Here is a 25245-nt window from a genome sequence, read left to right as displayed (position 1 = left end):
GTGCTGTCATGAAAACCCCCACATATTTATGATGGAGTGACAGCCATTGTGTTTGTGTGAAAATCAGGGCTCTTTGTCTGAGCTGTGCTGTAACAGCTGCAGAGCGAGTCAAGTGAAGAACAAGAAAGCGCATCTGCAGCGGCAACAGGGGCATCAAAAGCGGACCACTGAGGTGTGTAAAAGTTGCCTTGTCAGATGAATTGAGGTACCTTTTGCAAAATGCTGGCTGCCTGATGGTGTAGATGTTGTCCTGGTGCACATTAGACCTCCTGATATTCACTGAAGACGGCTTGAATTGCAGGATGTATGTTAACATCACCACTGACCAACTTCATCCTTTCATGGCTAGAGTTTTTGCAAACTTGAATGGACACCTTCAGCATGGCAATGTCCTAAGGAAACTCAGTATGGTAATGTCAGAAGGCAGATGTTGTCACCGAATGCATCCAATCACACTGGGTTTCCAGCTTTAGTGGCCCGCACAGTTCCCAGATCCAAATCCATTCAGTATCTCTGGGATGAGATGAAATGGGACAAAGGGAGGTGTAACACGCTGTTATATATGTGTGTATTACATATGTGTATTACATATGTGTGCATTAAATGTGTATACCTAATAAACCGTTATCTCAGTGATTGTAATCATCATCATTAGTGCTTCAGTAGAGCATATTTGCACTTCAAATGGTAAACAAGAAGTCAAACCAAAAGCAAAGACTTCAAGGGAATAGCTGATGGATTTATTGGTGGTCTCATAAATGTGGCTATGCACATAATAAATATAAGCATAAATGCCCCTAGATCTGGGGCGATTAGGCTAATTGATTTATATCATGGGCGGTCGCTAATTAGAGCGGGTGCTCCATTTCCCTCCTGTTCCGTACAAATTACGGAAACAGGGCGTACCAACAACAGCCGCGGACAAACATCCGGTGTCCGTTACAGAAACAACCATCCAACAATTTAATGTTTCTGTCATAAACCCAATGTGTCAAAATCAAAACAGTTTTTGTGACCTAGGTCCGCAAGTATTAGCTAACAAGGTAGAAAGAAGGTAACAGATTAGCAGTGAGATAACAGCAGGCTCCCTCTGTAACAATATATCCTAACTCACAAATTCGGCCCGAGCTGATCATGCACATCACTGCTATCTCCCTCCCAACAGTAAAACCCGCGGTCTCGTCGCCATGGAAACCTTATGCCGCTATCTAAATTTTGTTCCACTTCAAGAAGCTCGTCTTTCACGGGAACTAGCCACAGGGAATAGCTCTTTGAGTGAATAAAAATCTGCACAAGTTGGATTCGTTTGCAAAAGAAACCAAAACTCAAGGTAAGAGCACACTGAAAGGACTCCGTGTTGTACCATGAGAGGAGTGAGGTCAACATGAATCGTTTACGTGAGCAACAAGTTTGTTTTCAGAGAGTTTGAATCTTACGTTTGTGATCCTGTGTGGAAGCTATCTTACTAATTATACCGCAATAGCACAACTGACCAAATCTGGCCAGCGACTTTATTTTGCGTATAGTGTAGTCGCACGGCTGAACGTGTGCCAAAGACCTCAACCAAAACGTAAGTGCTTAGATGCATCGTTTGATTAAATCTTCAAATATTGCCTCGCCCCTCAAAATAACGTATATCCAACATATGTAGTATGCAATTTGACACATATGCAATTCCATACGTAATATAATTTGGAAGCATCTATAGACTATCCTGTCACGTAGGCAAATCGTGCAAGCAGGAAAAACTGGTCATCTACGCAATTAGTATCGTATCTTCAAATCTGCAGTTCCACATCTTGCATATGTACGAGAATGAAATCACCTGGGGTCGACTAGATAGGGTCACTACTATTACTCCGACCCAGTGTTACGTCGGTCGCTGTTCCTTTGCTTCAAAAACGGCAAGATGGGCGACAGAGCGAAAAGAGTTTCAGAATGCTGCAGGGTGAAACAGCAGGACTCACGTTATTCCGCAGATCTTGCAGAGCTACACTCATCGTGCAGACAGAGAACTGAGGAGAAGCGGGGAGGCGAGCGCTTCAGTCACTCAACCTCTGCATGGGACTTCAGTGTCCAGCGTGCTAAGCCATCTTCTGCTCCACGGTGCTGAAACAAATTTGTAGAATGCCAGTTCATACCCGTGTTGAAAATCCTGACCAACACATCGGTGGTTATGGTTATGATCGACAACCAACGCGTACAACAACATCGACTGGCGATGCGTTTACCTAATTATCAAGTGCTCTTATAGGGCAGCAAGCATGACGCTACCAACAACCAGGTCGTCTTCTCCCCTTTAATACTCTGAGCAGTGTTTAGCAACACACGCCGATAACTGGGAGATTGCTATCGCCCTGTAGACACTGCCTCTCATTCCCCCCGCCCCTCTCTATCTCTTTCGCTCTCGTTCTCTCTCTGGCTCCTTTCTGCCTTGCTCTGACTCTCACGTCTAAGCGCGCACCCGTGCTCTTTCTCGCGCGTCGCCTTGTTGGGGTAATGACAACACACAGCATGTGCATCAGGTGGGGACCTTTGTGTGAGGTTATAAAAAATCTATTTTTATTTCGTAAACACGACGAATGCAACAAACAGGAAAATCCATAGCCGATCTACAATAAGTCCGGTCTACGCTAGATCCGAAAGCCAATGTTATATACGTTGTATTTGCGCACTACGGACCTATTTCATCAAGAAGACGCTTTACAGGTCTTTCTGTCACTGTCAACGTAAATACTGACATCACTTTCTCCGCAGCGCTGGGCTCCACCCAGCTTCCCCGTCCGTCAGAAGCGGCTGCAGCAAAGTGCAGAGCTGGCCCTGTACCAAAAACTAGATTAGTGTGCGTCAATTAGCCTCCATCCAAGACAAGGACACCCTGATCTGACTTAGAGCCATTGGAGCAGTTCCAAGTTCTGGGCTACTATTTATGCAAAATTGCAAGGTTTCTCTTATACAAGTTGCTAAAATGGTACCAAGGAAATAACTTAAGACTGTTTATGAAGATTTGTTTTTGGCACAACTTCTAAGAAAAAAAATCAAAATGTTTGTGCCACATAAATTTGTATATGATTGATATGTGCATCATATGTGTGAAAGATGATTAACCTTTCTTTCCATAGTCCACAGACAGTGGCTATTGCTGTAAAGGTGCAACTTAAAAGTAAAATTTCAGAATTTCACAAATTCCACAGCTGAACAGAATTTCTACTTGTGACATGTTAGAGCAGCTTTATTTCACACTTGAGCATAAGTTAGCACATTAGCTGTGCTTTCACATAATCTGCATGAATTCTTCAGAAAAAGTTTAGTGCTGAGATCAAAAGCTATTGTGAAACAATATTGTGAATGGTTCTGCTGTCCAGGTTCATGTACATGGTTCTGCTGTCCAAGTGAAGTATCACAGTCATGTAGTTTTGTCAACAGGTCAATTAGGAAAACCTGCAAAAGTGGTGTGGAACCTCCCCCTTCAGATTTTGCAGGGCAACAGACTCTATCTTTGGGGACACCTGCTCTAGATTGTACAAGATCTACAATGTTGCATCTTTTTCCAGAGGCTAGAGTCACATGAATCAGTCATACAAGCATATGTGTGCTGCTGTAAATAGGGGGAAAGAGAAGCATTTTCTGCATTAGGAATGGAGGCCAACCAATAGTAACTTGGCAGGACATTCCTGGACAGATTCAACTTTGAAAGCAATGTTTCTAGCTCTGGTAAGGAAGACAGTAATCTTGGTTTGGGATTTGTTTGCTTTGTTCTCTGTGTAGGAGATACCTTATTGCTTAGAGTGTCAAGCACCTTTGCTTCAAATAGCCTTCAATATAAAAAAATCTATATAATTTTTTTCATTTTGTATCTGTTTTTTTCTTCTTACCAACACCCACATACAGGTTAGTAAGTGAAATTAATGGTGTTGGTGGCATTGCGGAATCAGAGCTTACTTTTTGTCCAGTCATCTGGAGAGGAAAAGATTGTGATACAAAAAGTGGTTAAGGGCATCTCTTCTAAATTGGCTTACACAAGCAGTATTACACAATGTGAAGCCAGTTGCACAATGTACATTGGTCATGAATTGTCAAGACTGATGAGCAAGAAAGTAAAAAAAGCTCAGGGATACTTCCACAGAGCCAAAATCCCTCTGAGCAATTGTCACCCATTGTTGTTATTTTCGATTGCTGTACCTTGTCATTACTAAGTAGCCGTGGAAATTCACTGCAGATGCTGTCCCTGATATGCTAAATATTCTGGAAAAAGCTCAGCAAAACAGTGATGTATTGTGAGTCACATAACCAAAAAACTGTGTAGAGAAAACCTAAGAATACAGCAAAATACATTGATGCTTTTTTTTTACATCTTTTACCTCCATGTAAATGAAATCAATCTAGGTTTATTCCTCCAAGTTCATATAAGCTCATAAGAGGGAAAAGTAACAGGAATACAGTAAAATCTGGTGATGTGAAATTTAATACAAGGTGAACCATGTCTTCTTTCTTGTGGCTAATATGGAAAGACACTGCTGTAGTTTAAATCTTGTTACTAGATGACCTTGCTACACCTCTATATCCTCTAACCTGCCTGATTTGTTTCCAGTCACTAAAGAAAATGACTTACAACAGCAATAAATAACAAATTAAACTAGCTGTCATGCACTCAGATCCATTATTCATGAACCAGTGAAATGAACACTATTAAATGGCTCTTGCATTCCAGTTTCGTTTCACATCTCATCTGTATGCTCTAGAAAAGCACCTGATGAGCGATGCTTTTGCTATAATGTCTGTGTAAGCAGCAGATCATTTTCATTCTCATGGCTGCTCTGAAGAAGAGGTAAAAACCTCAGTAAATACCTAGTCCATCCTCTTATGGGTGATAACTACCCCCATCCAATCTCATTCTTTCATCAGTACAATAACTTTAAGTTCCCCCTGTGCCTAATAGGCTCTTGCCAAGGGAAACATAACCCGGTCTTGTTGGATATCGCTGATTCTTCCAAAGAAGCATAAATAATATATGTAAGATACCTTTAAACTCAACAAATAACAGATTCATAAAATGTTTAAATGTTGCTTAATCTCACAACACTTGATCTACAGTGTAACCCAATGCAGCAATAAACAGTTTGTAAGAGGGGAAAATGGGGTTGAATGAGGGCATTAAAAGTCCTGAGTATTTTCGGAACCCAAATAATGGTATAATATTGCTGAATTGTCAGATTTACTTAAAAAAAAGAAAATAATTTTAACTAGATTTTTGTACTCACACATGAATATTATTTATTTATTTATTTTAATATTTAGCTACTCCCTTATCTCAATGATGTTCTGACAATTATGCATCTGCAAACTAATGAGATTTTATTATATCAGTATCAGAAGACCTTATCACTTCTGCCCTGCCACCACCACATCTCACTGGAGGACCTCTGAGACTTTGTTAGTCTTGTTTTATATACATATATATCTGGCTCTCAGAGGAGGTGCGGACATTTACAAACAAGATAAACAAATAACGAAGGAGCAAGATTGTCACACTCCCCAGTCCAAACCATGTTTCCCAACACACACTCTCTGATAGCTCCACTAATCACCTTAATCTCATCAGTTCTGCCTCTGCTGATTATTGATCACTTTCACCTGTCTGCTATTATCAGTTCCCTATTTCCCTATTTATACTACTCTGTGCACTCTGTCTTTGTGATGTATTGACATGTTTGTCTCATGTGTGCTGAGTGATTGCTCTGCCTGTTTTTCTGGTTGACACCCTGTTTTGTATGGCAGTTATTGTCTCTGCCTCAACCCATTCTGGCCTGTTTGCGTTCTTGAAGTGATTCTTGGTTTTGTACGTTTCGGACTGTTAACTTGTTTATGCCTAACCGTTATGCTTTCTTTGTGCTTTCTATGGTTGTTGATCCATGTATGTTTTTTGATTATTGTTCTGGACTATCCTGTTGCAAATAAAACCTCAAAATGTTATTGTGTATGCGAGCATTACAGAGATAATGTACAGGAAAGGAGAGAGAATAAGAGGGAAGAACGAAGGAGGTAAAGGAGAGCAAAATAAAAGAAATGAAAATCTAATTATGCTGGTGTTTTAACAGCTGAAGATATAATTGACGTGTTGACACTTGTTTGGATTGTTGTATGTGTGTGAGTCGGGTAGGGGGGAAGTGCATGTAAGTAATAGAAATGCTAAACAGATTGTTTATAGGGTTGAGAATGTAGTAGTTATCTTGAGTTGCTCTTTTTTTTTTAAAATCCATGTCTATGTATTTAGTACTACTTGATTAGTATTAAATACAAGTTGGTGCAGATGGTTGATGATAGATGTCCAGGTTAGATCAAATGCAATAGTTTTGCTTTTGATAAAAGCAAATGTTTTTCTCTTGATATGTTCATGAGGAATTTTTTGCGTTTGCGTTTTGTTTTGCGCATGACTAATTAAGAGTGTGTTTTTTATCTCCTGAGAGTGACAGTGGTATAGTTGTATTTAGCCACAGCGATAAGCGATTCATTATTTTTTGCCAGAGGTGTTTAATAGGTGCATTCCCTGATGGCATGGACACAACTGTCTGGAGTATTTTGCGGGCACCAATTTCAAACTTCCAGATATGCTGAATCCCATTCTGAACATGCAGAAGATGTTGGAAGATGAATCTAAAAGTTTGCATCAGGAGCGATAGATAGATCTTCTTCCTGTTTTATTGTGGGGATACTGTTAAATTTGGATATTATTGTATGTATGTTTGATATGAATTTATTTGAAGATGCTGTTAAATCTGATACCATTACGGGTAGATATAGTGTGTTTTCTTTAGTCTTGGTTTTTGTACTCAAGAATATGAGTTGGTAAAATTTGAAAATATGTGTTATTCCTGATGTCATTCTTCTGGATTAGTTGTAGAAATGATAAGGTGTTATTATTAAACATGTGTTCTAGATTTGTTGTGCCTTTTTCATTCAAAGAGTAGAAATTTCTTGTTTTTATTTCAAATGAAATGGATGATTTTGTGGAATTCCTATCAAGCTGTGAGAGTAGCAGGTCTTGTTGGACTGTTGCCTGATAGAAAGCAAATTTGAAATCTCAGTATTTCTGCATAATGTTTGCCCTGCTTCAATCCATGAGTTGTTTTTATAATTACATTGTTTCCATTTTATTATGTATTGGATTTGGTTGGCAAGATATTAAATCTAAAGTTTGGGGGGCGCTAAGCCTCCTTGGTTCATTTGAATTTTTAGTGTAATTAATTTGATTCTGTTTGGCTTGTTTTTCCAATACAATTTTGACACAGTGGAGTCTTGACTTTTAATAATAACTAAATAACTGAAACGGGAATATATTGAAAATACATACCTAATTTATGGTAATATCACCTTCATTGTTGCTATCCTACCATTGAGGGGAATGGAGAAAATAATGGATTATATTAAGGGGACTGGATAACTGATAGCTCTTAACAGCCAGGTATGTGATGTGATTAGTGGTGGAAGAGACAAGTAGTAACTGCTTGCTATGTAATTTTTATTGGCATAGAGTGGAAAAATTATAGATTTATTGCAATTAATAGAGTAATCTGAGATTTTAGATTTTTATAGTATGTATGGTCTCTTTTATTGAGCTGATTGGACTCTGCATGAGGAGTAAAATGCTCTTGGCATATAAACTAATATTATGATTTGTTTCTTGTCTCTAAATTCCATTAATATTTATGTTTTGGCATATTGTTGCAGCTAATTGTAGTGTGGACAACCTTGTCTAAAACTGTGATATGACCCCATTAGTGTTTACCGGGGCTAAGGGTGAGGTGTATAATATTTGAATCCATTTTATAAATGATTCCCCATATCCAACTTTGTGCAGTGTGGCAAACAGAAACTTTCCACTAACTTTGTCAGAGGCTTTCTCTGCATTGCTCTTTGTGATTTCTGATTGGATTAATACTGGCACATAGAGTAGAGTAGTCTGTGTACATTAGTTGATCAGGGTGTATCGGTGTTTCTATTCTTGTGGCCAATATCTTGCTTAGAATTTGTGTGTGTATTAATGAATGATAATGGTTGGTAACTCAAGAGTATAGTAACTTGAGAGAGTATATTTACTCAATAGAGTAAATATAGTCATTATTTTGTTTGAGAAGTAGTGAAATTGTAGCTGCATTCATTTCCCCAGGTAGTGAATTATTTTACTCTGCTAAAAACATCTGATAGAATCAGCCTGAAATGTTTCTAAAACTCAAAGAGAAAGCTATCTGGTCCTGGAGCCATGTTGGTTTAGTGCACTATAAAGTTCATCGGTTATAGGTTCTTGTAGTGTAGATGCTGGCTCCACAGTTAATGATGGCAGGTCTATGTTATTGGGGAAAGTTTGTGCGATGGTCATGAAATATTCTGAAAGTATTATACATTTTATGTGGTATTTACACACACACACACACCTGTGTATAGCCTTGATTGTAAACACCTTTATGTACTTATCTAACTATTTGTTATTATTTATTTTCCTTTATTTTCACTTCTTTACCATTCTCATCTGTACATCTTTCAAGTATTATTTCAGTACCAATTACAGTTCTTTTCATGTTAATTATTAACATAGAATTCTTAATTTCCTTAATATTGCAAAGAATTCATGTTGTATTACTGTAAAACTGCTTTAGCAGTACTGTAAATGAATATGGTCATGCCAATGAAGCTTACTGAACTGATCTGAACTGCATGGCATTTCCTGCTGTGTCTTTTATTACTGGAATCATTGTTTTTTTGTTATTTCATTTAATGAGATTTGATTAAGAAATTTACAGATTTATTATGTATTCAAAATGGTCACTTCTAAGCCTTCTGTAAATAAAGGATTCTTGTGTAGCATTCATTTGAAATGTGCATTTACCATTAATGCCTGAAGAAAACCTCAGCACTAAAATTGCTATAATTAAAGAGAGACTTTATTTTTATTTACTTAGTTGACAAAGGTGTCATTCCTCTAATTCTTCAACATCCCCCTTCAAGTGCTGTTTTTGGTGGTTCATAGATTAGTTAGTTAGTTAGTTTTTAGGGAGTATAATGGCATTCCCTACGTCTGTGTCCCTCTCTCTTTCACCAGCTATAAATACAAGGTCACTACACAGATATGTTAGCTTTTAGGCCTGTCTGCTGCTATCAGCAAAGCTCACCTTGAGAAAGACCAAGACCTTCCAGAAACCAACAGCTCCCCCACACACATAGGCACACACAGATATGGAAGCGAGCAAATGCCGCATGGATACATTGCCTGCTCTCAGATCATTTCTGTTTCTCTAGCCCCTTGCCCCTGCTTGTGTGCTCATTGTGTCTACCCTGTAATAAAGTAAGGCTTGCCTATTACTTGTTTTTTAATGTCAGACCTTGCTATTGAGGCAGGCCTTTGAATTCAGAGCAGGGCCATGCATGGTATGCATGCATATGAGAAATAGAGGGAAGACACTTCTAGTTGAGGGGGTTGAACAGATGGAGGATAGGATATATTGGAATTATAATCTGGGACACTCATTGGTGGGACTCCTAAACAAACCTAGTGAAAGTCCAGGTGAATAAGCCATGTATACTATTACCCACTTGTTTTACAGTGTTTCCCTCATAGATTGAAGCTCTTTGATTTCTATCACCTCCCAAATCAATAAAGATAAAGGAGTGGCCATCTTTGATTCCCCATGGTGCTGATCTGGTAGATTTCTGATTCAGTGTCTTCAAACATCATGCCTTGTCTGGCTCCCAGTGTTACTCAGTGTTTTGCTTTGACATCATGCATCGTATAGCTGAGATTTTGGATTTGAACCAAAGTGTTCAATAGCCAGCCTGGTATTCATCTGCAAGACTCGCCCAGCACAGAGTAATGAAGGCAGCAAAGCCCATATATCAGAGACCAGCTGCACATCATGCCTCAGTTATGGGATTTTTATTTGATTTCCTGGTTGTGTTCCTGCTTAATGTGCAGCTGCCTCTGCAACAGAGCAGGAACAGGGAAATAATGAAACGAGGAAGCACAAACTCAATATCAATACAAAGATGACATAAGCAGAAGGCAAGCACACAGTTAACTGTCCTCATTCACTATGATGCTTTCCTAACACACATGAAACATTTCCCCAATTACATATTTCCTGTAATATATATCCCACTTACTTGTCTACTGTGTTTACAACATGTGCACCTCGACGTGGTCTTTGCTTCCATTTCATTATGCTTTGGAACTTTTGCACTCGGCACTAACCATAGTATCACCAAGGAGATTGGTTTGAGGCGTTGTCATAGTATTACCATAGCAACTCCTCTAGCCTGTTGGAGGCCAATGACCCTTTCTTCCCACTGAGAGGATGAGTGGGGAGGGGAAGGTAGCACTGGGAGTTGGGAAAAGGTCTCTCTCATTCTGTTAATATATTGATTGATGTTTGGAACATGTCACTGTAGGGCTGTGTATTCGTTATTCCCTGTCATCCGGATAATTCTCCCTTACTCGCTTCACATAGAACTAGAGCTCCTGGAAATTTCAGAGTGATAGTGTTTGTGTGTATGTATGCTTTTCTATAAACGTTTTAGTGGATATCTCATGGGAGAACTTCAGGTTTGATCTTAACATTAAGTAGATAAGAGCACAAGCTAAATGTAAGTGCTGAGTGTTTAAGTGATTATAATACACAAGCTTTACATTTCAACAAGAGAGAGCACAGAGTAAAATGTAAACAAGCAGACTAATAATGTAAAAGACACATATGCTTCTCAAATGTAAGCATGAAAATTAAAGGAGGAAGAGAACAACGGCTAACGAAACTGTTTACATGACATACTAATTAATTATACTTAACCATACTAGAACCTTATTCCTGCATACTGGCACTTAGTGTAGGATGTCCATTCATAGGCAAGTCTGAGCTAATTAATGAGCTGCCCTGAGGAGGGTTGCTTTACCACATTTTGCTGTGGGTTTGCAGGTGCTATGAATAAAAAAAGTGAAAAAAAAGTCTTTGTGATGGCCCGGATCCAAAATCACAAAGCACGCAAACTGTCATCCTGTCAATAATTCAACTGCCCTGGCATTGAATGATCTATTACTGAAAAAGGAGCAAAGCTCTCAATGTTGTCTAAGAGATCTATAAATTAATAAAGAAAATCAAATGTGGGAGTCTGGTTCCCTCTTAACTGACTCAGAGGACATAAAATGAGTTTATTTATTTGTTTGTCCTTTAAGATAAGAATTCAGTTTATGTTTTATAAAGAATTTGAAGATCACAATAAATTCTGTTCAGCTACAAGGTGATGAGTTCTTGTGTATTTAAGGCATATACAGAAACACCTTCACTGCCACCTGCTGGTTAATAAAACATGTACTCCGTCCCATCTTACATTACATCATATGGCATGCATGTATTAATATTTTCAAAAAGCTTCAGGCATTTGTTTTAGATCCTATATGAATGCTAAATTTAATATCCATTCATTATGTCATGGCTTGGAAGTGACAAATCAAAGCAAACTCCAAACCTTGCCATATCCTAATACTATTCCCAGATGCTTCCAAGACTGACATAGCAATTACAATAAACAGTACAGAGTGAGATTAATGGCTAGAGGTCACGTGATATTTTCCTTCAGGACTCACTACCACAAATGATACTGCAATGATTAAAGACAATGACAATAAAAGACAATTTATTGTAAAATATTAAAGGAGTGAAAGTATGGCATTATCCTGAGGACTTGCCCTAGCTGCAAAGAGCCTATATATGACAGCCAGAATTTCTGACAAAGCGGTTAGAAATTAAAAGATTTTCATCTCTTTGGGGTCAGGAGTTCCAGAACATCTAGGTGGGGCTGTCATATCTCTGACCCTTTCCTTCACCTTTATGACCATGATAATGCCATGACAAGGTCAATATTTTGTTCATCTAAATGCGCAGTCTTTATGTTTAAGTACAACATCCCTGTGGTGCTCACTTGGGATCCATTTCTGTGACCATGTTTTAGCTGGACCCCTGAATCAGATATGGAAAACAAAGAAGCCATAACAGCTGACTTCTGATACATAGTAAAGACTACATTTTGCATGATATAATTTTTATGTCCAAGTGGCTGGGGCTAGGAAATTGGCAGCTTGTTTGCACTGTGCTTGTGCCAACATGTCAAACAGTGGGTAGACTTTGCCCTACAGCTCGGCCTGATAGGAGTAAATGAATCCCAGCTCGTCTGGGCTATCTGTGTTATAGAACATCAGCTCACCCCTCTTGTAGTCCATGAAGAGGCCGAGTCAGCATGGCACGTGGTTCCTTTGATTATCCTGATCCACTATTTGGGCTTTTGGCCCACCTGAACCTCCCAGTAGTGATTTCCCACAGAGAAGCCACAGCTGGCCAACATGCAGTAACTGTAGCTGAAGCATTCAGGTTTGTTTGTTAAGCGGGTCACAAGCACGCTGTACTCCATGCACAGGTATACAGGAAGGTGAAACTAATGTTAGCTAGAGGAATGGAGAACAGGAGAGGGTGAAACAATTGTTGAACGAACAAGAGAGAGTAAAGGTAAAATGGCCAGGTGCAGCAGATAGGGAAGGTTGAAGGAGTGTTAATGATGATCTGAAAGGCGTTGTGGCCGGTTTAAAGGGATCAGCAGAGGATAAACTGAACAGCTTAGGTAAAGTTATTTATGAATATTGGATGGCAAGGTTTGGTATTTTTCAGAAAAAGGAAAAAGGGGGAAGGAATAATAAGCTCAAGGCATCAAGTAAGATAATGCTACCAAAGGAAATGGCAGACTCACAGTAGCATATATACTACACAAGAGCATGCATAAGATAGCCAAAAATAGGGATAAGTTACAGAAGTACTTCCTAGAAATACAATTACATGAGCGAATAAAATTACAAGAGCAAGATGTATCTATATACATATATGAGGTATGTACATGACATGTACATGAGCAGTATCACCAGGTATACCTTCAATAATACAGGAAAGAGGTGTTAGATTGTCAGAAGATAATTATCAAGAACATCAGTGACACAGTACTCAGTCTAAAGTGCAAAATGAAACATAACAATTACATAACAATTAGTAACAGAGATCAGGGTATATCCGTGTGGATCTGTATAGTGTAGCTCACCACAGTTCAGAAAGCAGGAGATCAGTAGTGTCCCTACAGAAAGGAGACTTGTTGTATCATCTTATTGCAATGGAGAGGAAAGACCTCATGCGTCGTTTTTTAGCACAGTGAAGCTATATCAGTCTGTCACTGAATTCTTTTCTGTTTCTCCACCATTTTATGCAGGGGATATGATGTATTGTCTAAAATGGTGAGCAGTTTATTGAGTGTCTGTTGTTCTGCTACCATCTCCAGAGTGCTCAGCTTGACTCTTACAACAGAGCCAGCTTTCTTTATCAGTATGTTCAGAGCTCTGTTGTTGATACTGTTGTCCCAGCACACGACAGCATAGATTACTGATAAAATATCCATAAGAAATTTGTACACACCAAAAAGGACCTCAATCTCCTCAGAAAATGCAAAGTCCATTCTTGAACACTGCATAGGTGGTAAAATTTCAGTCTGGATTGTCTAAGTGCACACAAAGTTATTTGTAAGTACCGCCTACCTCCACATCCATTCCATCAATGGTGACTGGTGGCAGGGGAGGTTTGGACTACCTAAAGTCTACCACTATCTCCTTCATCTTCCTAATGTTGATTTTAAGCTGGTTCAATTCATACCAGTTGACAAAGTCCATCACCATTTTCCTGTATTCACCCTCCTGTCCGTTCCTGATACACCCCACAATGTCCATGTTATCTGACAATTTCTGTACAGAATGAGCAGGAACAATACTAGTGCAGTTCCCTGAGGAGTGCCAGTGCTACACTTGGCCATGTCTGAAACTCAGCCCTACAGCCTCACAAACTGGGGATGACCAGTCAAGTAGTCCATTATCCATGAGATGATGGATTCATCTACCTGCATCAGCCAAAACATCCCCCCAAGTGACATAGGCTGTCTAAAGTTGAATGCATTGGGGAAATCAAAAAATATGATCTTCACAGTAGTGCCCATTGTGTCCAGAAGGGAATTTGCTTTGTCCAACAAGTAGATAACCACATCATGCACTCCAATGCCATCCTGATATGCAGACTGCAGCGGGTCCATTGCTGGTCTGACCAGTGGTTTCAAGTGAGCCAGCCTTTCCAGTGTCTTCTTCAGGTGGGATGTCAGAGAAACAGGCCAGCAGTCATTTAGTGCCACTTGCTGTTTCTTCTTGGGGACAGAAGATGTTTTCCATTTGAGTACAACATTTTCTTGGCTACAGCTCAAGATGTGCTGAAGAATTCCACACAGCTGCTCAGCACACAGTCTCAGTCTCTTAGGCCTTCTGGTCCTGTGGCTTTGCCCTCGAGTTTTTTTCCAACTTGTTGGCAGTGAATGCTAGAATGGAGCTGTTGGACTGGTTTTGAGTGCAGTGGGGATGGAGTGGGTTGATCAGTGCAAGCGAGATATGAAAAAAAGGGGTAGGAAAATCATTAGTTCTAATGTTAAAAGCATTGGTTCTAATGTTAAAAGCATTAGTTCTAATGTTAAAAGCATTAGTTCTAATGTTAAAAGCATTGGTTCTAATGCCCCTCAAGGTTTCGAATACCCAAAACAAAAACAAAATGAGCCATCATATAATTTGTGTTGAGGAGCATTCAATTATTGAATAGTTTAGATACAGTAACATGGACACTTCAGATTATGCACTTTTTAATTATACTTCTTAATTGTTGTGTCAATAAAGGGGCAATAAAGGTTTCAATCAATCAATGTTCAGACTGGAGGAGGGAAGGACGGTGAATGCATGTGGTTGTTGTCATATATAGGCATTACTCTGTAACAGTATTGGCTGTTGTTGTGTATAGGCATTAATCTCTCTCAGTGGTGGTGGCTATTGTTTTGTATAAGTATTAATCTGCAATGGTGGTGGCTGTTGTTGTGTATAGACATTAATCTGCTTCAGTGGTGGTTATTCTTGTGTATAGGCATTAATCTGTTCAATGGTAGTTGTTGTGTATAGGTATTAATCTGCAATGGTGGTGGCTGTTGTTGTGCAAAGGCGTTAAGTTGCAAGACCACTGGAGACAGAGTAGAAGATGATGGAGCAGGAAGAGAGCCAGAGAGTCAACCATATAAAAACTGGTTTAACTCATTCACCCATTCATAGTTGCCCTCATCTGATGTTCTGAGTTTGATGTTCCTGTGATGTCTTTCAGGCCTTGCCATATATCATACATTCCTCTGCTCCAAATTAGTCTCCAACTTAGTCTTGTAGTCCTCTTTGGCCTCTTTAATCCTTGCTTTGAGCTCTTTTTGTACCTTCTTCATCCCATTCCTGTCCCCTGTCCTAAAGGGCTTTTTCTTCTAGTTCAGAAAATATTTTAAGTTGCTTGTAGCTCATGGCTTGAGAAAGCATTGGATAGTCTTTGGGAGTAGAACAGAATCCACACAGAAATTTATGTAGTCTGTGATGCATAATGTTATCCTATCTATGCCATGATTGCGTGAGTCACAAAGAACATCCATCCCACTGGGTGGCTTCAAAACAACCCTCCAGTGATGGCATGACCTTGGGTGACCACTCACTCATTGTCCTGGTGATTACTGGCTGTCTCTGAAACCCCTGGTTTGTACAGGGTCGTGAGGTGTACGAGGTTGTGGTCCAATTGGCCCAGTGCCCTCTCACAATGGTTAAATGAAAGTAGAAATAGACAGACTCATCTAGGAGTTAAGGTCACTTAGAAAGCAGTGGTAGTGAGAAGAGGAGGAGGAAAAAGGATATTAATACACAGCAGAAAAAGCTGGAGGTTAGGCTGGATGTGTTGAGGAGAGCAGAGGACTTGAGGAACAAGAGGAAAAGGAATGAGCATGCCAGAGCAGCCTTCTTTAGGAATTTTAATTTTGTGAAACCTTGTTCAGTAAAAAGAAATCTGGGAGAAGGAAAGTTGGAAAAACATTAATTAGAGGGGCATTTTGATGGCGTGTACTCTGATAAGAATTAGACCAACGAGATGGAGCTAATCCTAAATATTCCACCAGTAGGTGACAGTTTTAACAATTTTGTCAATTATGAAAGAAAAACTTGGGAATTGATACTTTTTATACTGGAGAAGTCAGTTAAGAATTTAGGTAGATGGTATAGTTCAGCATTAAATGAAAAAAGCAAGCAATGCTATTAATAACCTTCTCCAATTCCAAAAGGAGCAATAATGTTTATCAGGTAAATTGAAATTGTAGTGTCTCCAGTTTGTCTTGCTGTCTCTTATTAGATGGCCTCTGACAATTTTTGCTATGACATATTGTTGTACTTTGAAAATAAACAATTCTGTTTGAGGATGCAGTTGGTGAGGTTAGAGAACCTAGGTGGCAGGCACATATAAGACTGGTAGAGATAGGTGTTGCAGGATTTGTAGCTATATTTTGCCACAACTTTGCTTGTGCAATTTGGTTTTGGACGCCGTAAACCAAGGGTAGTTGTAAAGGAGTTATCAAAAGTAGCTGAAAGAGCTAGTCAGTGGCTGTAGATGAGGAAAGCACAGACTAGCTGGGGAAATGAAGGTGAAAAGGCTGACCTGTATGGTGTTCCAGGTACATGGAGTACTGGGTAGTTGAGTGGGTTGCTGTGACATTGTGTAATGTGGTAGATCCAGATGGAACTGGTGGCACTGAGCATGCCAATGGGGCTGGATATAGCCACCAGGGAGGCCAGTTTAAACAGGTACGGCTTGGTTTAATTGTGATCTTGGAGGGAGTAGGGCAGGGATGGCAGATGTCACTGTTGAGCCTTGTGGAGGTATCGTGGGCTTAATTCAGCAAAACGTGGATGACGGGAGGTGCATACCTGATGTTCCCTGTGAAGAGCTTGTGATGTTGTCATTTCTGGTAGTGAGTGGGCTGGGCCCTGTGTGAAGCTTTAATGGTTTGACATACAGTGGTGCTTTAAAGTTTGCGAACCCCTTAGATGTTCTGTATAAATTTGACCTAAAACTTCATCAGACTGTTAAACAAGTCCTAAAAGTGGATAGTGAACCAAATCAAATAAATGATCAGGCAAATATTATACTCTCATTTATTTATTCAAAATGTGACAAAAGTATGTGAACCTTTAGGATTAGCAGATAATTTGAAGATGAAATTTGAGTCTAGTATTGTCAGTCAATGGGATGACAATCTGGTGTGACCATATAAGAGGAGGAGGAGGGAAGATGAACTTTTCATCTGATTAGAGAAGTGGGTGTTATTATTGTTGATGGTGCTTATGCTTCTGTTTACTTATGTGATATTTTGTTGTTTCAATTTGGTTATATGACTTTGGTTTCCCTTTGACTTATGCTTTACGTTCCCCCTTGTTGGTTTGGCTATTATTTTTCTTATATAGTAGTTGTTTTACACATTGGTGTGTAGGGAGTGGCTGCCACTTTGTTTGGGTCATTGTATGTTTCTTTTTGTTAGGTGTCCTTTTGTTTCTAGTGTCTTGTTGGCCTGGGCCACAGTTGTACCAGTTTCTTGTATATTTCTGTATATCAACACTAAACTTGTAAATACAGTTGACCTTTTCTGGCTTGCATTTCATTTATGGCATTTAGCTGACACTTTTATACAAAGCAACTTACAATTATGACTGAGTCTACATGCTGTTGAACACTGCATATAAAATTATGAGTGAGAACTACTTGGCAGTGGTGGGGCTCAAACCAACAACCTTCTAATTACAAGTCAAGCATCTTAACCACTCAGCTACCACTGCCAAGATTACTGCTATTGTTGTTACTGTTATACTCAAACCCTATGTTATGGTCTCCCATCCTAGATGGGGTCGTAATATTTATAAAACCAAATCTAATGAGTTTGGACTCCAACAGTCCAGTCAGATTGTATACAAATGGAGGAAATTCAAGACCATTATTACCCTCCCCAGGCGTGGGAGACGATCAAAGATCATGCCAAGAAAAAATTGTGCAACAGTTTGCGGGTTTACAAGGCTAAGGTTTCTCACATTGGCTAAGTTTAATGTTAAAGAGACTACCATCAGGAGAACACTGAACAACAATGGTGTGCATGGCAGGGTTGCAAAGAGAAAGTCGCTGTTCTCCAAAAAGAACATTGCTGCCCCTCTGCAGTTTGGAAAGATCACATGGACAAGCCAGAAGGCTGTTGGAACAATGTTTTGTGGATGGATAAAACCAAAATATATCTTTTTGATTTAAATGAGAAGCATTATGTTTAGAGAAAGGAAAACACTGCATTCCAGCATTAAAAACCCAATCCTTTCTGTGAAACATGGTAGTATTATGGTTTGTGCCTTTTTTTTTGCATCTGGTCCAGGACGGATTGCCATCATTGATGGAACCATGAATTCTGAATTATACCAGCAGAATCTCAAGAGAATGTGGGTCATGCAGCAAGACAACAGCTCTAAGCAAACAAGGCGTTCTACTAAAGAATGGTTAAAGAAGAATAAAGTTAAGATTTTGGAGTAGCCAATCAAAGTCTTGACCTTAATCTAATGGAAATATTGTGGAAGGACCTGAAGCAAGCAGTTCATGGGAAAAAACCCACCAACATAACTGAGTTGAAGCTGTTTTGTGTGGAGGAATGGGCTAATTTCCTCTAAGCTAATGGGCAGGACTAATCAACAATTACTGGAAACATTTACAAGTATTTCTGCACTAGTGTCACACAAGATATGGAAATCAAAGGTATCTATACTTTTGCCACTCCAGATATAGAATTATTGGATCATTTTCCTCAGTAAATAAATGACAAAGTCTAATATTTTTGTCTAATTTGTTTGCTTTGGTTCTCTTGATCTACTTTTAGGGTTTGTATGACAATCTGATGACAATAAATTCTGTTCAGATACAAGCTGATGGGTCAATGTGTATTTAAGGCATATACAGAAATACCTTCACTGCCACCTAGTGGTTAATAAAACATTTACCCCATCCCCATTACATTGTATTGTATGGCATGTATGTATTCATATTTTCCAAGGGATTCAGGCATTTTTGATCCTATATGGATGCAAAAATTAACATCCATTTATTACATCATGGCTTGGAAGTGACAAATCAAACCAAAATCCAACCCTTGCCATATCATAATACTATTCCCAGAGCCTTCCATGCCTGACATAGCAATTACAGTAAACAGTAGAGAGTGAGATTAATGGCTAGAGGTTACGTGATATTTTGCTTTGGAAAACACCAACACAAATGATATTGCAATGATTTTCAGTCTTTTATTTCAAAATATTAAAGGAGACAAAGTATGGCATTATGTTGAGGACATGTCCTAGCTGCACAGAAAAGCAGACAACTCTCATAAGCCTAGATATGACAGATAATGCCAGAATATCTAATAAAGCTGTTATCTAACAAAGCTGAAATTAAAAATGTTTAATCTGATTGGTCAGGTCGGGAATTCCAGAACATCTAGAAAGTGCCAATATATCTCTGACCCTTTCCTTTATGGCCAATTTCATTACAGGATCAACATTTTGCTAATCTAAAATCACAGTTCATATGTATATGATTGTACAATGAATAAGTATAACATCCATGTGGCGCTCACTCGGGATCCATTGCTGTGACCAAGTTTTAGCTGGACCCCTGAATCAGATATGGAAATTAAAGAAGCCATAACAGTTGACTTCTGATACACAGCAAAGCCTACAATTTGCATGCTAACATTTTTATGTACAAGCATTGGACATAGGCACCAAATAAAGTCATAACAGTGAAGGCGTTCTTCAGGCTGACTGGACAAAAACGAGTCTGAATCTGCAGAGAGGAACAGGGTGCATGCGGAAGCAGAATGATTGGTTCCAGGTTGATCTCTCTCCCCTCCCCCAACTTCTCTACTCAGGCCTCAGAGAGTGGTTGGGGCAGGGAAATTGGCAGCTTGTTTGCACTGCGCTCGTGCCAACACACGTCAAACAGTGGGTAGACTTTACCCTGCAGTTCGGCCTGATAGGAGTATATGAATCCCAGCTCGTCTGGGCTATCTGCATTATAGAACGTCAGCTTGCCCCTCTCATAGTCCAAGAAGAGGCCTAGGCGGTGCGGCTGACTCACAAGAGGCAGCGGGACGCGAGGGCTAGCAAAAGCCTCGTAGAGTCGGCCCTCCTTCAGGCCGAGCAGCCATACTCCGCCCTCGGGGCTCTTGGCGATTTTGCTTTTGCGGCACGTGGTTCCTTTGATTATTCCGATCCGCCATTTGGGCTTTTCGCCCACCTGAACTTCCCAGTAGTGCTTGCCCGCGGAGAAGCCACGGCTGGCTAACACACAGTAACTGTAGCTGAAGCGTTCGGGGTTGTTGGGTAAGCGGTTGACGAGCACGCCGCACTCCACACTCGTGTGGTCTTGGTTGAACTGAAGCATTGGGTGGGCTGTGAGTGGGTCAAATTTGAGACATTCGGCAGCTGCAGAAAAGGAAGCGTCTACTTATACATCCTCAGTAGCATACATAGTACATACATGCATAGCTTACTCAAGTTAATAAGAAAAATAGTACTTTTTAAACAGTCTATGACAAGGAACTTGGCCAACAGCTAGCAAGCAAAGTGACTGTTTTCAACCTAATAGAAAATATTTGTTGGGGCCTTAGCTAAGGTATCCCCTATTCTGTATTATGTGCTATTGCTTTTGTCAGTGACCGAGCACACTGTTTACCTGGTAAAACCCTCCTGTGTAATCGTTTCCACACCGTGAGTTTGATGTCACTGTGGTTGAAGCCTGGGTTAAAGGTGATGGAGCTGTAAGTCCTCTCCTTCCTCTTCTCCATTTGCTGGCTCTCTCGAAACCTACAGTGTCCCACGAAGCTTCATCACCCATTCCCTCACCATAAGAGAGGTCTTGGTTCCAGCTGCCATGTATTCTATGACAGAACCTTCTGGAAACTGCTAGAGTACAGTCTGACTATTCAGTCAGCTGGAGAGGGTGGTGACAGAGCTTGTGCTCTACACTCAAAAGTCAGCCTCTTTGTTTGATTAGAAAGCCTGATGTCCTTTCATTACTGTTAGCAGCTCTGAATAGTGTTGTAAACAGAGCTTAAAATTGTTACAAGAGTAATAGGAAGTATTTCAGATCAGCACCATAATGATATTTCTAGGATTACTGATATAAACACTGAAAAGAGGCCAGAGAGAAATACACACTGTAGGACATTGACTTGACTCTGATGAGCTAAGGAAATTCAGAAACATATTTTGTTTTGTTTCTTACCTTGGAGCAATGGATCCATATTTCTAAAAAGGTATAAAACAGTTAAATTAAAATTTAAAAAATCAACAAGAAAAAGTACTTTTCAAAGTCAAATTAAAAATTCAAGTTAGAATGTTAAAAAATTAAAGTTTGTATTATTAGTTATTTTAAATTACTAATTGTTTTTAAAGGACATAACTCTTACAGCGGTATTAAATCCTAATATTCATTCTACTACCCTCTCTTAATATACTTTCATTATATATGCTTTATGCTAGGATCAAAATAGAGAAGATGTGGTTTAGGGTGTAATAACTCTCTTTAAGGCTATGAGTTTAAAGATGTCATGTTTCATTTAACAGAAACTCTTACCCAGAGCAGCTTTTCAACCGTCTTACAGTGGTAGGCGAGTGTAATGTTAGGACTCATGGCCAAGGTCTTATTGGTATAGCATAGAAAATTGACTTAGACAGGGATGGACTCCTTGTCCCCCACAGAGGAGGCAGCATTGTTTCCCACTACACTATATCAGCCACTGCATATTACCCAAGCTCTATATTTCTACTGCACTGAAACTGGATGAGCTCATAGAAGAGATTTGTATTGTCTTTAAGGGTAGTAGTCTCCATGAACTAACATGCAACTCAAACCCACATACAAACAATCATTTCTCTTGCACACAGCTCCATGGCTAGGTTCAGAGTCCAGAAGACTTTTTTTTAATCACCACACCATAAAAAGCCAGCACTTGCTCTACCACACCCATCTTCTTCACGCACAGTGATGAAGTCCAGATGGCCTTCATTGCTCAGAGCCTCCAGCGTGCCTTCAGCCTCCTGGAACTTGGTCAACAGTTGGCCCATGTGGTCGGCCTGGGTCTGGATGGAGGAGATGAGGGCTGAGGCAGTGCTCTCCACCTTCTGCATGAAGCTGGCCTCCTCGAGCTCCACACAGCGTCGCAGCTCCCCAAACTCCTTCCGCACCACCCACTTCAGCACGTCTGTCTCGTTCTGCAGACACGCAAACAAAATCATGGAAAGAGTTTTAAGATGAAAGTGTAAATTGAAAGAGTCAAGTTGGATAGTTTAAGATGAAATAACCTTATAACCTTGTTTGACATCATGTCATTGTGCTGAAAGGCCTAACCATTACCACAACCAGAGCCAGAGATTAGTCTGAGTGAAATGTGTTCACATTTCTTTGTCTTATTTTCTTGGAGGTAATAGAGTTAACTCACGGTAATGCGAGACTTGTTGTAAGCCATTTTACAAAGCTGCTCTTCGAGTTTCCTCTTCTGAGTCTGAAACTCCGTCATCAGACTTGAAATGTCTTCCTGAGAAAGGAAGAAATGCAAGTGATAAAATACTTTGTTGTATCTCTACCTGAGGTATTTAACATTTTTGCAATAAAATTGGAAAACAGCAATATTTGTATTCCAGGATTATGTTTAGTTCAGGTGTTTTAGGTGCAGAGTGATTAACATAATTACAGGAAATTGAATTTAATCTCAGAAAATCCAGTTATGGCTGAGATTATGATATGGAAACATAATTAATTCTAAGTTGTTTTAACTGAATACAGATTTGTATTATTTTCCAGGTACAATGCAACAAATATGTATGGAAGTAAAGACCTATAACTATTCAACTAAAGAAACCTCTCAACCTCTATGCATAGACATGTTCTAAAAGACTTAAAAAAGCCAAGGACTATGTTCTTCTTGAATTTAAAAAATCTTTTGTCCGGATCCAAAAACCAACTCAAGGTTAAATGCATAAATAATGACACTACTACTACTACTACTACTACTACTACTACTACTACTACTAATAATAATAATAATAAATACAGGTTAAATGAAAGGCTCATTTCTTTTTCTGCTTCTAACATGATCTCACCTCAAGTATCTGTGATTGGTGTTGAATATCTGCAGCTTGTATCCAGAGTTGTAACATGCTTGGAACTTTTACCTAGTAAGTGTATCTTGTAGGTATACAGTTGGAGTCTATACCCTATTTGTTCCTACACACAATATCATTCAAGCCATTCTCTAGCCCTTCATCAATAGCTTCTGCCAACATGATTCTTATTGTCTGGATGTTTCAGGATGGTGGTCTTATTAAAACCTTGCTCAAGACTCACAACCATGCTAATACTATGTAAGCATTTATGCTGTGTTATGAATTTGCCCATATGTAAATGTTTGCCCATTCACTGAAGGCAACTCATTTTTTATTAGGCTGAAAAGAGCACCTAATCATTATGCACCCATGTTCTGTACCTTCATTCGACTGTAGACACTGCTGATGGGAGTGACCTTGTGCGTGCGATGGCCCCCGATGCTCCCACAAAGACCGCAGATCAGCGCTCGATCATCCTCACAATACAGGCTCAGGGGGTTGTGGTGCTGATCGCATGCCTCTGGTGGGCCGTGACCTGGTGCGCTGATCTCCCGGAGGGTGTCCACGATGTGTGCCAGCGCCACATTGGGCGGGGGGCTGTCAGTATCCACATCGCAGCGGCACACAGGGCACTGGAGCTGGCCCAATGCTCCAGCCTCGTCCATGGAGCGCACACAGCTGCGGCAGTACGAGTGGCCGCATCCAAGCATGAGGGGCTCGGAGAAGAGCTCTAGGCATACAGGGCAGCGTAATTGCTCTTCCAGTGACTCAAGACTCCTGCGTCTGTCCATCAGACACGGTTGGGAGCAGCTCGTTACACTTGGCTTTGTCTCTGCCTTGAATGAAAGTGCTACGGGTTGCAAAAAGAGGTTGAAAAGGCCAACAGGGTGGGTGAAGATCTAATCAGCACAGCATGATGATATGAAGGTGGTCATGGCTAAGATGTTTTTCTCTACCTTGGAGAAAAATGCATCCTGTCAAGCTGGGCTCCTTTTGGGTTGTTTTCCTTGAAGTGGCAGTAAGGTAGTCAGACCCTGGAGTGAGATTATCAAAGGTTATCCACAAAAGGAAGATAAGACACACTCTAACGTTGCTTTCAGCTCCTAGGCTCTTGCTAAATGTTGCTCTGCTTTTTTAATCCGGGTCTTTTTTGACCCTCAGCCTCACACAATGGAGGTCAACCCTCAATGCCTCAATTCGCTTCGACATTCAGCTGCAAATGGAGGTGTGGGAACTCTTACTATGGGTCACCTTCAGTGGGTAGACTTATCAGTAGCACTCTTCAAACACTTAGTTGGGTGCTAGTCCTCTCCTACTGCCTGATGATCCAAGGTCATACTAGCTCTTGAGCTCAATGAGGTAATGTTGCTGTTATCAAAGATTAAATAGTTGAAAGCAAATTAAGAACTAAAAGGAATTTCAGACTAACACTGCAGATGTCACGTTCTCTGTTATGACAAAAGCCAAGGGTGGCCATAAAGACTACTTTGTATTTACTTCTTTACTTGGTAACAAAATTACTTTTTTTCAGTGTTCCATCACCAGTAATACCCTCACTCCTTTTCTGCTGGTAACACCTCTCCCTTCTAAGCAATATTTTCTGTAAACAATGTCTGACATAAAAGATAGAGGCAACTGATTTGTAGTTTTTTGGCTCAAGTTGGTCCCTGGAGGGCCATTATGACTCCTTAAGTTCCTTTAAAGTAACAAAATGTTACTATGGATATATTTTACACATGTTGAAAGAAACATTTTAGTATTTACTGAACATAAATTATTTTAGGTTGGATATGAAATTCAGTGTATACATATTTATATTTAAGGTGGCCCCAAAACTAATTATATTCTTCAAACAGAAATCCAGCCTTATGACAAGAAGTACACCTGTGTATATTTCATTTTTCCAAGACCCTGCTCAAGTTTCACTTAAAAAAAGTTAAAATGTTTTTTTTTTCCCCAATGAATGTCTGAATCCAATGTTCACATTATGGCCAAGGGAAAAATAGACCTAAAGGGGGCAGCATTTAACACATTTTAAAAGTGACATGCTGAAGACTGCAATGATTCTTTTCTTCACTTTCAGTAATCTAGTGGCACTTATA

The 25245-nt window shown here is 39.8% G+C and overlaps 2 protein-coding genes across 3 annotated transcripts in view; both read right to left on the bottom strand.

Moving 5' to 3' along the window:
- The window catches only part of ece2b (endothelin converting enzyme 2b), a 33337-nt gene extending 30950 nt beyond the window's left edge, over positions 1 to 2387 (bottom strand). The window contains exons 1-2 of one of the 2 annotated variants that reach the window (XM_027005744.3): positions 2232 to 2387; positions 1968 to 2109 (exon numbers count right to left, since the gene is read on the bottom strand). In XM_027005744.3, the coding sequence (XP_026861545.2) occupies positions 1968 to 2000 (33 nt within the window). In that variant the 5' untranslated portion in view covers positions 2001 to 2109; positions 2232 to 2387. Of the gene's footprint in view, positions 1 to 209; positions 514 to 1967; positions 2110 to 2231 lie in introns of those variants that run through there. The other variant, XM_035533930.2, reaches the window with a different exon arrangement.
- A 16905-nt stretch (positions 2388 to 19292) lies between these two features.
- LOC113574665 (E3 ubiquitin-protein ligase TRIM50) lies at positions 19293 to 25146 on the bottom strand. The gene is made up of 7 exons (XM_081700471.1): positions 24100 to 25146; positions 23524 to 23993; positions 22480 to 22575; positions 22022 to 22252; positions 21264 to 21286; positions 20712 to 20842; positions 19293 to 20461 (listed from the first exon to the last, which is right to left on the bottom strand). The coding sequence occupies exons 2-7, from the start codon at positions 23932 to 23934 to the stop codon at positions 19902 to 19904; spliced, it is 1452 nt and encodes a 483-aa protein (XP_081556597.1). The 5' UTR covers positions 23935 to 23993; positions 24100 to 25146; the 3' UTR covers positions 19293 to 19901.
- Between the last annotated feature and the right edge of the window lie 99 nt (positions 25147 to 25245).

This window comes from Electrophorus electricus, chromosome 17, assembly GCF_041902795.1.
Source record: "Electrophorus electricus isolate QZ-2024a chromosome 17, ASM4190279v1, whole genome shotgun sequence".
Lineage (NCBI taxonomy): Eukaryota > Metazoa > Chordata > Actinopteri > Gymnotiformes > Gymnotidae > Electrophorus > Electrophorus electricus.
This window is presented reverse-complemented; position numbering and strand designations above follow the sequence as displayed.